General features: G+C 51.2%; 2 protein-coding genes across 2 annotated transcripts; both read right to left on the bottom strand.

The window, feature by feature from the left end:
- Window positions 1-1,192: 1,192 nt before the first annotated feature.
- On the bottom strand, window positions 1,193-1,997 carry LOC110017114 (transcription factor 7-like). Its single transcript, XM_023966240.1, has 2 exons — window positions 1,697-1,997; window positions 1,193-1,620 (listed from the first exon to the last, which is right to left on the bottom strand). The coding sequence occupies exons 1-2, from the start codon at window positions 1,784-1,786 to the stop codon at window positions 1,483-1,485; spliced, it is 228 nt and encodes a 75-aa protein (XP_023822008.1). The 5' UTR covers window positions 1,787-1,997; the 3' UTR covers window positions 1,193-1,482.
- Window positions 1,998-5,079: 3,082 nt separating this feature from the next.
- Window positions 5,080-10,622, bottom strand: LOC101158801 (zinc finger protein 37). Its single transcript, XM_004079577.4, has 10 exons — window positions 10,183-10,622; window positions 9,960-10,046; window positions 9,747-9,897; window positions 9,527-9,657; window positions 9,011-9,246; window positions 8,872-8,942; window positions 8,678-8,802; window positions 8,211-8,455; window positions 7,855-7,949; window positions 5,080-7,102 (listed from the first exon to the last, which is right to left on the bottom strand). Exons 1-10 carry the CDS (start codon window positions 10,541-10,543, stop codon window positions 5,917-5,919), a joined length of 2,688 nt encoding a protein of 895 aa, XP_004079625.2. The 5' UTR covers window positions 10,544-10,622; the 3' UTR covers window positions 5,080-5,916.
- Between the last annotated feature and the right edge of the window lie 713 nt (window positions 10,623-11,335).

Genomic DNA, 11,335 nt, shown 5'->3' with positions numbered 1-11,335 from the left:
CGTAGAGTTAAAATGTTCATGCGCGTTGTTTCTACAGTCGTGCTGCAGCGACAGGTGGTAGAGAACACTTCTACAACACGTAAGGGGAAGTAGGCGAGACGCAGGCGTGTCTTACAGATTTTTCTCTTTTTCAACCCCCAAATCCTGCAGACTGTTCAAAGAGCTCCTGAATGTGCAGCCTGACTGTTGTGCTGCGTTCACACCGTCTCTGTAACGCGCGATGGAGTGACCACCTCTGAGGAAAGTCTGTGAATCCACCTTTCATCTTCTGCTTTTGTTCACGCGTCGCTATGCACGTTCTTAAGTCAGTGTTTGGGCTCTGCGTACAAAACGCTAGCCACTCATCACTCGTTATAACTTCAACCACTTTGACCAATCAGAGTAGCGACGTATGGATGGCGTCCTTTGCCAGTCACAGAAGTGCCAACCGTTTGTATTTGATCGTAGGAGAAATGAATCATTAACGTTTATGTCCGGCTGTGTGTGGCGGATAGCAGCAGCACCTGACCATCTTAAGTCCGTAGAACGTCCATTAGCCTCACAAATACTTCATGATACACTCACCACATGCACAAAAATCGTACATCCCATCTTCATCACGTCCCTTTAAGTGATCATTCAAGCCTGAAGGGAAATGTGACGCTACGTACACGTGGGTCATTTGTCAGGCGTTCTAAAACGTGCTTAACACAGACTCTTGAACCCGTTCTCCAACGCACGATCAGCACGTGGTGGTCACGGTGGACGGTTGCTACCCGATACCAGTTGGAAGAGACCTGGAGAGAAATGTTGAAGTGCAACTTTATTAATTTGGAAAAATCTTTCACAGCTGTTATTCTGATACATGAAAGTCTTCCTCTTACTTCCTGTTTCGCCGTGACGCTTAGGGCAGCAACGGCGCCGTGAAAGACGTGGCCGCGTTTCTACTAGACTTTTCATTGGAAGTGGTCGCCTGAACACGCGTTTTACAAGGTGGGTGTAAACGCAGCATTAGACACACCTTTACTCCACTTAACCCTTGTGGTATCCTAGGCACTTTAACATTGGGAGTGGGGTCATCTAGACCCACTAGACAGTGCACTGAACCTTTTTTCTTCAATGATTCGTGATCTTCACTGGTGTCCATGGATTCCACGAAATCTTTCCACCTTTATCCACCTTTGTCATGGTAGGGAGAACACGTCACTGGAAGGGTGGGGTCATCTTGACCCATAGGATAGCACAAGGGTCAAGATGTGGCCACTCCTCTCTACGGCCCTCCACAGACCCAGACAACCCAAAAACGCACGGCACCTGTACAGGACAACATTGGTTGACATTTATCAAGTTGACAAATCCGTGTTTGAAGTTTGGAAACCTTCTCCACAGGTGTCACGGTCACCTGAGCGTACTTTAACCCAGGGAGCTTCCTGGTGGTTGCTGACTCCGCCTCCTCTTCCTCTTACCCTGCAAAGACAGTGGTAGTCAAAGTTTGGGCTTTGCTCACGCTGGTGGTGCGTTGGTGGGACCTACGTAGTTGTCTCTGGCGGACCATCCGGGGTGGAGCTGCAGGTGCAGCAGCCTCTCCTTCTGGGCCAGCTCGTAGTACTTGGACTGCTCAGAGTGAGGCAGAGTGTGCCACTGAGGAGGAGGGGGAGGAGTGAACTCCTGAGAGCATAATGGGTGTGGCCTGTGTCAAAAGATGGGTGGGGCTTACCCTGCGTCCCAGGATGCGGTTGATAGCGGCGCTCTCCTTCTTGCCTCCTTCCTGCTGAACTTTCTGCCTCATCTCCTTCATGTAGAGCATGAAGGCGTTCAGAGGTTTCTTCACCGACTGCCTGCAGCTGGGGGCGCGGGGACACACGGAGAGACCGGTTAGAACGCCAAATCAGAGCGCAACACCCTATGTGGACTTGGAAAGTCACCTGGAGACACTGTGTGGTTGTGACCCGAAGGTGGGCGGGGTCTGTTGGGAGGCAGACGCACTGATTGGCTGGGAGGAGGGTGGGAAGTGTCTGTCGCAGTAGAGGAGGAGGGGCACCAGAGGATGGAGGGATGTCTGCAGAGAGAGATTATATTTAAAATCTGTTCTCTTAACTTGAAAAACAGCCCAGGTGTTTGTTGCAAGGGTTGTGTTTTTAAAAAAAAAAAAAACATAAGTCTAGTCAAAACAAGACGAAACAAAGAAAAAACTGATTGTGATGGAAATATATGTAAAAAGAGAGACAGAGAGAGAGACTGCAAAAATGCAAATGATTAAAACTGCAACACCGCAAACCGTGAACGGTGATAAATTGAAGGAACACTGTTGAGTCTGAAATGATCAGACTGAGGCCAGCAGAGGGCAGTAAGACGTCAGGACAAACTAGAATAGAATTTAAATAAGTTTATAATACGGGGAAACGATGACATAGACCAGTCGGTGCATATTATTGATGTCTGGTTCCAACATGGCGGCGTCCGTATCGCGAAAAAAATGGCGACTAAATTGACTTCATTTGTAGCCGGAATGAACCGTCACACTCGCTCACTCCAGGTCTCTATACAGCCGATGTTTAGCTTTAAACTAAAGCCAGCTGGCTGCTGGCTCTGCTTTACGTTGGAGTTTCTATGATCCTCCCAAATGTTTTTAGTTGTGTAGCTACTCATTGAAAAAGACTCACTGCAGTTGTGTCAATTTTGTAACCCTTGTTCTATCCTAGACACTTTAACATTGGGAGTTGGGTCATCTAGACCCACTAGACAGTGCTCTGAACCTTTTTTCTTCAATGATTTGTGATCTTCACTGGTGTCCATGGATTACATGAAATCTTTCCACCTTTATCCACCTTTGTTATGGTAGGGAGAACACCTCAATGGAAGGGGGGGGTCATATGGACCCATAGGATAGCACAAGGGTTAAATTGTTAGCAATAGTCAACGCTAAACAAATTCTACGACATCAGCACGACTGCAACGATTTTTACCTCCTTTTTTTTTGACCCGGTTCTTGAGTCTAAACAGACTCAAACCCGGACAGAGGGACTGCTGCCCAGGAACTGTTGGGCCTAGACGCTTTCAGGACGTGAAAGCGTCTCGCAGCCGTCAGTTTACCCACAGCTGGAGGGAAAGATGGCGGCAGGACAGTGAACGCATCGGACACGTCTGCAGCCTGAAGCCGCAGCAGCTTGGACTGAGCGGCTTAACGCTGATCCTGTTGGAAAGGGAACATGTTTGCTGGAAGTGAGGATGACTCTGAAAGACCGACCTTCATCTGCTGCTACTGCCCACACCCCCACACACCCCCGATCCTGACTAACGGAGACCATTTACAGCCGGAAAATGGGGTTTTTCCATCCGGAGGCGTTTGAACGAGTCCTCAGATGGACCCACACAGGTGAACACTCACAGCAGCAGCACAGGTGTGCGGTGTCCCACGCTGCCCCCTGCTGGACACACTGGGACACTGCAGATGTGAAGACCAGCCAGACGTTTGCCGTTCGCCTAAAACGTGGCGAGAAAATGTAAACTTTTGTGAATCTTTTCTCTCCGAGAACCTAGAAATATTCCCATACCGACCGGAGTGAAGTCCTGACAGGTTCTGACCCGGTCCCCTTGTCGTTCCCGCCTCCTTCAGTGGGGAAGGAAGTGGAAAAAATGGAAGTAACTTTATTTTTAAAAAACTTAAAACCTGATTCTGATTAACAAAATATGAAACCCATACAATTAAATCTGTGGATTTTAGACATTAGTATAAGTTTTATCAACAAAAAAGTGAATTCAGACCCGGTCGTCTCATAAAAAACCCAAATGTTGACTTTAATTTAATCCAAATCGTCCCCAAAGCAACTCGATCGCCTGCAGTTTCATTCTGAAAGAAAACCTCTGAATTCCTGAAAAGTTTAGCTGCATTTGAACTACTCACGGCTTCAGCCGACGTTTGCTGCATCCTGACGAAGAGGAACTCAGCAGTAGAACCCGACCGTCACGCCGACCAACGTCTTCATCCCCCTCCTCATCCTCTCTGAGCTGCTCTGCTTTGGGGTCTGAAGACACCAGAAGGTTTCATGTGACGTCAGTGTTGTGAGGATAAAACTGGAGAGCCGTCCTGCTTCATCATCCTCATCCTCATCAGAACCATTCCTGCAGACGTGATGAAGCAGAACTTCAGAACCTGTTTCCTGTCATCCACGTCTGCACTGTGGAAAATGATCTGAGCGTAAATCTAGTTGAAGCCATGCAAAATGTTTGAAAAGCTTCCAAAGGGAATCTGTCATCAGAAAAAAGTTTTTTTTAATTTAATTTAAAAAAATTATTTAAAAAAAGATTTTAGGTTTTTACCGGTTGACCCTAAATAAGAACCAAACGGGTCTAAACAGAGACGCTCTGTCAAAAGCGCCTCCTTTTTCCACATTGCCTTGACCTCCCGTGACCTCCTCCTGGCGCCCCTCCTCCCCCGCTGTGGTGTTGGGGTTGGGGGTGAGGCCCCCCCCGGACCTGTCACGGCGTCTTACTCTCATGAGAAACGGCGTTTTTCTGTCATTTCAACACAGAACGGAACCTTCTGGAAGCTTCTGTTGTAACCGATGCTCCACATTTCAGCGTTTGCTGGTTCAATTCCTTGGTTGTAGATCTGTTAAAAAAACACAACAACCAGGACAGCAGTCGCTGATGCAGCCATGACACAGAAACTTCCAGACCCCCTTCATTCCTTATGGGGTTGCTGGAGCCTATCCCAGCCGCTGTTGGGCAAGGGAGCCAGCACAAAAATGAAGACTCACCTGAAGATCAGGGAAACGCTCCACCGGATTCACCTTCTCCTCCGTGACACAAACCGCTTTACGACCACAGAGGACAAACGCCTCCACCTGCTGGTTTATCGGGGAACTGCGATAAACCAGTGGAAGATCCCAGTTCATCCGGAATGGTTCCGTCCCAAAGACGTTTGGCCTCTACTAAACGTAAAACCTTCGTCCTCGTGACCTTTTTATATGGTTTTTGTGAAAGCTGTGTTCAATATTTTATCTTGAAAATCCCTATTTGGTTCTACAGAAAAGCAAAAATCTTTAAAAACTTAAAAGTAAAGTTTAGAAAGAAAAAAAAAACCTCAAAATCCGTCGATTGTTTTTTCAAATTCTTTAGTTTTCCATGAAAAAGACGAAAACTGAGAATAAAACTGTTGAACTAAAAAGTGTTTTTTTAATCACATTTAGTTTTTTTCCCATCAGTCTTTGCTGAATCACAATACACTAATATTAAAATATAAAATAAAAAGTGAAAGTTATAAAATAGACAAAAAACATGACAGTTTCAGAATAAAAGCAGAGTTAAAACAGAGCATGTGCATCATTGGCTTTACAAAATAAAAGTCTCTTCTGTTCAGGAGACCTTCCTGTGTTTGAACCAAACCGTTTGCGTCATCCTTTGATGTTTTTTTTAAAACCCAAACATGAATTTTTTCTGAAAGTGTTTCCCATAACCTCTCCCCGATCAGAATCAACGGTTTTCCAGTTTCCCATGAGTCTCCAGGTGGCTGAATAGTCTGGAACTGTGGCGGTTTCTGGGCTAGAATGTTTGAATTCTAGCTGGAAGGTCATTCGCTGAACCACAGCAGCAGGTTTGCTGTAAGAGGAAACAGGCGGCTGGTCCAAAGATCAACCATGAATCTGAATTCTGGAGCATCACCTTTAACACAAACCAGCTTCCTCCTTAAAACAGATCTTTTTCTGGTTCTAAGCTCCACCCCATGATTCTGGGGGCGTTTCGGTTCAGCTGGTAGTAGTTTCATGATCGGGGGCTCCCTGCAGGACAATGTCTGAGGACATAGGGGGCGTGGGAAAGCTGGAGCAGGTGACCCAACATCAGCTCCAGAGTCCAGCCTTTGGGTTCAGATGTGGTTCAGGGGTTCAGACCCGGAGGCGGTGCAGGACAGTCCTGGACTGCGGGTGTTCGAACCCTTCATTGGGCGTCCTCCCCGCCGTGGTGGCTCCTCATGTGGCTCTTCAGGCAGTGGCTCTGCGTGAAGGCCTTGTCGCACTGCGAGCACTTGTAGGGCCTCTCCCCGTTGTGGGTCCTCATGTGGACCGTCAGGTGCTCCTGCCGCGAGCACGCCTTCCCGCACACGCCGCACGTGAAGCGCTTGATCCCCAGGTGGCTCCGGATGTGGCTGTTCAGGGTGCTCTTGAGCTTGAAGAAGCGGCCGCAGTGCTTGCAGTCGTACGGCGCCTCGCCGGTGTGGACTCTCAGGTGCTTCTTGAGCGCCTCGTTGGTCAGGAAGCCCCTGCTGCACACGGCGCAGACGAACGGCCTCTCGCCGCTGTGCGTCTTCATGTGGGCCACCAGGCTGCAGCTGGACAGGAAGGTCTTGCAGCACATGTGGCAGAGGAACGGCCGGTCCCGGACCGTGTGGGTCTTCTCGTGGGCCTTTAGGGTCCCGGGGAGTTTGAAGCGCTTCCCGCAGACCTGGCAGCTGAAACGGCGCTCGCCGGAGTGCGTCATCTTGTGTCGGGTCAGCGACCTGCGGTCGTAGACCTGCTTGTTGCAGATGTTGCAGTGGTACTGGTCCTTGCCGGCGTGCGCCTTCTTGTGCGCCGTGAGCTGCGCCTTCAGGCCGAACGACTTGGGGCAGACGTCGCACTTGTAGGGCTTGTCCACCACGTGGATCCAGCGGTGAATGCTCAGGGAGGACAGGTTTACAAAGGATTTGCTGCAGTCGCTGCACCTGAAGGGCCGGTTGCCGGTGTGCAGGGAGGTGTGGTTGTTGAGGCCGGCGAGGGTCAGGAAGGACTTCCCGCAGTGCGAGCAGTCGTGGGTCGTCTGGTGCGTCTTCAGGTGATCTTTCAGCTCCTCCGGAGTTTCCCGGTTTTCCCCACAAACGCCGCAAACGCCCGGCTGCTCGTCCGCGTGGCTCCAGGCGTGTTTGATCAAGCTGCCCAGTATGCGGTACCAGACCCCGCACACCTTGCAGGGGGTTCTACTGCGGTCCGCCTTCTTTGAGCCAGACAGCGGAGGACGCCTGACGAGTTCAGGTCCGGGTTTCCAGTCCAGGTCCTGGTCCATGGCACCACCGAAGTCTCCGTCTGTGTGAGGCGCGGAGCTGGTACTTGGGGATTCAGCGCTGGTCCCAGCTCCACCTGAGGGGGCGCTGCAGAGCAGCAGAACATGACTTAACATGGGTTACAGTTTTTACAGAAGGAAAACAAACGCTTTGGACTACCGCAAATCTTTCACGGTTTACGAAAAATAAACGGAATTCCAGCGGATTTGGAAGAGTAGCTTTGGAGCAGAGTTTACGTGATTATTAGCACTAACGCTTAGACTACTTACTTAAGTACTTTGGTACCGTAAAGTGTTTCTTATTAGAGCAAAGCTACTTTTCTCAGCTCTCAGAGTCCGTTGGAATCACATTACTCTCGTTAACAGTAAAAGAACGACGCTAACTCAAACAATGCTAACTCCGGAGCTAAAGCGTCGTGTTGAAGGGTTAGCGCAGACATCAAAGGCTTTGATCTGTTCCGTTCAGAACCGCTTCGATCCATTTCTGCTGGATTTCTGTTTGTGTGAGGCTTGTTTCCAGTTCAAAAGAACCGTCCAGAACCAAAGTCATGAAAGTGACCTGGCGTTGACGCTCTGGCTGAATTTTCTCGCCGCGGGTAGCTACGGGTCTCGACAGCCGAAGCTTTGAGATCAAAGATCAAAGATCAAAGACCCACATTTGCTTTGATCTTTTAAACATCAGAGGATTCTCCAGCTTTAGAAAAACTTTATTGACACAGCTTCAGCTCGCGCTCAAATGTTCTGCTGTTCTTCGGGTTTGATACTCGACGGTTCGCCTCTTTTGTCTTTGTCTCGGGCGCAGATGCGTTCAGGTTCCATGCCGTCAACTCCTCCACTCACCTTGAATGGCCGTCGGTGACGGTCGGATTCTGCAGGCTGTCGCTGCCGAGAGGCTCATCTTTGGTCTCCTCTTCACTCTCCTCTTCATCACTCGTCTGCAGGTTTAGAGTTTGAAAGGAAACGGACAGATATGAACCCAAAACCGCCGACTGACGGCAGAACCGTCACGTGTCCACAAACAAGACTTACCGGTTCACCTGTGATTCTGGTAAACCGGACCACAGGAGACCACCAAACCACACTGACTGAACACTAAGACTCCACTAAAGCCACCGTAACACAGGCCATGCCCACTCCACCATGGCGGACTGAGCAGGAACCTGTGAGTCAGCAGAAACTGGCGTTGCGGCGCTCACCTTCATCTTGATGTAGAGGAGGGTCTTCTTGATGCCGGTGGACTTCATGCTCCGGTAGATCTCCTCAGGCGTCAGGGCGCCGACGCGGAGCCTCTGCAGCCTCTTGCTGCGGTCGGACTTGAAGACGCCGAGCTTCCTGTCGTCCTGCCTCAGCCGGGGGAAGGAGGAACGCAGGAGGTCCAGAAACTCCGCCTCCTGGAGTCCGCGAGGACACTTCAGCTCCTGGATGGGCGACCTGTGCAGCACTGGACCAGAGGACGCCGCATGAACGCCAGAGGACGCCGCATGAACGCCAGAGGACGCCGCATGAACGCCAGAGGACGCCGCATGAACGCCAGAGGACGTCGCATGAACGCCAGCGGACGCTGAATGAACGCTAGCGGACGCCGCGTGAAGGCTAGCGGGCTCCATGTTCGCTCAGTCCAGGCTTTGAAGACCGCGGGTCACATGACCTCATCTCAGCTCACCAGAATCTGGAGACTCGTCGGGCTGCGGGTCCTCCAGCACGCAGATCCTCAGGACGTGGTGGGTGGGCTCCTCGCCAATGCGTGGCCTGCCCCGCCTCCTCTTCCCAGACGGAACCGACAGGAACCTACAGGGATGAAGAGGAGCGGTGAAGAACCCAGAAAGTCCGGCTCAGGACCCTTAGCTGTTCTGGTACCTTGATGTGGGATGGGACTCTGGCTCCTGGTTCTGTGGGGGAGAACCGCCGCTCTGAGCAGCCGCCGGAGTCTAGAAGAGAGCCAGAGTCAGAAACACAGCGGCGCCGGCAGATCCTCTGAACCTGCAGTTCCGCCGACCCTCAGCCGGATGTAGAGCGCAGAGTTCCCGCCGGACCGGATGGTTCTGTGGATCTGTTCTGGAGTCAGAGCCGGCACCTGCAGCGCCCGCAGCCTCCGGCTGTTGTCCGTCACAAAGAGGTCAAACGGGGCCCCGGAGGCCAGCTGGGGGAACCGGGACCGGAGCAGGTCCAGAAAGGGGGCCTCCTGAAGACCTCGAGGACACCTCAGGTCCTTGACCGGGTATTTCCTGAAAACTGGAGCAGAGAAGTCTGAGCTGTGGTCAAAGTTTAAGTAAAAGGTTTGATTTCCTCCAATAAAATCAAAGATCTGATCGATTATCAGCAGAAATGATCCCAAACTGCTTGACCTCTGTCGGCAACTAGAGGTTTCGAATCCTCCATCCTCCGTTTTACAACTTCCTTTGACCACAAGTGCGTATAGATGTGTGTGTTTTCAGATCAGTGTGTGTGTTTGTGTGTTGTGGGTCTGAATGGAGGTTGGTTCTGAGGCAGACAACCGTCTCCTTCTGCGTACCCCTGTTGGACAGAACCTCGGTTCCACAGTCCTCCAGCAGCCGGACCCTCAGGTCCAGATGGTCCTGCTGGTCGCTGGTCCGAGGTCTGCCGGGTCTCCGTTTAGGAGTCCCCAGTCTGGGAGGAATCGACCTGAAACCAACAAACCAGAGGAGGAGCTCTGATTGGCTGAAACCCAACAGAGACGTCGTCAAACAGGTCCTTTCAGGAACGACCAGAACCTGGATGGTACTTCATAATCCGGGTCCTTCAGGTCCTCCCGCTTCATCCTGGCGCTGGCTGTAGGTTGAACCAGAACCCGCTCCTCTTCATCGTCTTCGTTGGCGTCATCTTCAATGTACCAGATGTCCAGACTCGCCGTGTCGTCCACATCTGCGAACCACGAAGGTCTGAGTCGTCTGCAGCGGGGATCACCTCCCAGGCCGGCGCCATACCTGTCTGCCGGGTCAGCACCGCCTCCTCTGGCTCCTCCCCCACCAGAACCCCCTCAGAACCGCACAGATCCTGTTCTGGAGCAGCACCTAACCCCCCCAAAGTGAAAAATGTTAGCGTCTTCCCCCGGTGACATCACCAAGGGGCGTGGTCTGGACCAACGCTCTGGCCACGCCCCTTTGTGTGAAAACAGATCAAAGCCGTAAATGGGGAGCGCTCACTGACCGCGCCTGCGCAGTTTGACCTCTGGCTGCAGCAGCTCCAGCTGCCGCTCCTGCCGCGCGATCCTCCGCCTGAAGCCCGACGCCTCCTCCTCGTAGTCGGCCACCGTCCTCTCCACCACCGCCAGGATGTCGCGGGCCGCCGTGCTCAGCTTCTCGGAGATGATTCCTCTCAGGATGTCGCTCTTCGACATGTTCCCGAGGCTGTCGAGCGGCTCCGAGCCGCCGCCGCTGCTGCGCTTCCAGTAGAACATTTCCGCGGTTTGGCTGAAGCTGCGAACAGCAGAAACTCTGCAGCTCTGCGTGCAGCAGCGAAAACTGTCCGTGTGGAAACGGAGAGGCGTTGCTACATCAAACGTTCCCATCACTTTTTATTTAGCATAAAGTGTATTAAAAACAAAAAATAACCCGAATGTTGTTTGTTTATTAAAGCATATTGGAGAGAGGCTTAATTATTGTTTTTTTTAACCTCTTTGAAGGCAAATTTAAACTCACTGTGGGGTGTGGAGCGCCCCCCCCCCACCCCCCCCGAAGGACCACACGTGAAGGAATCAAACCTGGAGCCATCCTGCTGTGAAGCAACACAGCCCCCCCATTCACAAATCACTGTGCAACCTCCCCCATACATATAATGATCCGCCCCCCTCCCTGAGTCAGCTTCTGCTGGTACCTCTGGTTTGGAACCGGATCATTAACCAGAATCTGGAACCAAATCAGCAGAACCTTCAACCTGATCATTTTCAGACTGACCCCTTAACTGGGCTGGACCTCCTGTCCGTCTAGGACCCCATACCTGGCTGTAGTTCACAGACTTTGGACTTTAATTCAGAGTCTGGACTTTATTCTGACTCTACTTCATTTTAGAACTGGGACTTGAACACTGCAGAACTTGGGGGGTTTGGACCGATGAGAAATCATTTTGAATGAGTCTTTCTAGAACTTGAGAACATGACTTGGACACTTGAACTGCAGTAGGTTTTGGACCTGTCTGGATCTTATGGCCCAAAACCTACATCTGGACTTGTACCTGAGTTCAGAAAAGTCATGACTTTGTTCAGAGACCGAGGACTTAGCCTGAACTCTGAGTCAGAGACTAGGACTGTTGTGTAGACCTGAACAGGTCTCAGTAAAGCTTGACTCTTGACTTGGACTCCTGC

The sequence above is a fragment of the Oryzias latipes genome, chromosome 18, assembly GCF_002234675.1.
Source record: "Oryzias latipes chromosome 18, ASM223467v1".
NCBI lineage: Eukaryota > Metazoa > Chordata > Actinopteri > Beloniformes > Adrianichthyidae > Oryzias > Oryzias latipes.
Note: the sequence above shows the minus strand (reverse complement) of the source record. Positions and strands in the feature narration are given on the sequence as shown.

Excerpts from the sequence above, each read along its gene's own strand:
- LOC110017114 (XM_023966240.1), bottom strand. The coding sequence starts at position 1,786 with ATGCTCTACATGAAGGAGATGAGGCAGAAAGTTCAGCAGGAAGGAGGC. Across the intron at positions 1,621-1,696 it reads ACCGCATCCTGGGACGCAGG|TGGCACACTCTGCCTCACTC; the intron begins GTAAGCCCCACC and ends CCTCCTCCTCAG.
- LOC101158801 (XM_004079577.4), bottom strand. The coding sequence starts at position 10,543 with ATGGGAACGTTTGATGTAGCAACGCCTCTCCGTTTCCACACGGACAGT. Across the intron at positions 8,943-9,010 it reads CGCTCTACATCCGGCTGAGG|ACTCCGGCGGCTGCTCAGAG; the intron begins GTCGGCGGAACT and ends GCTCTCTTCTAG. Across the intron at positions 7,103-7,854 it reads GTCACCGACGGCCATTCAAG|CGCCCCCTCAGGTGGAGCTG; the intron begins GTGAGTGGAGGA and ends GCTGCTCTGCAG.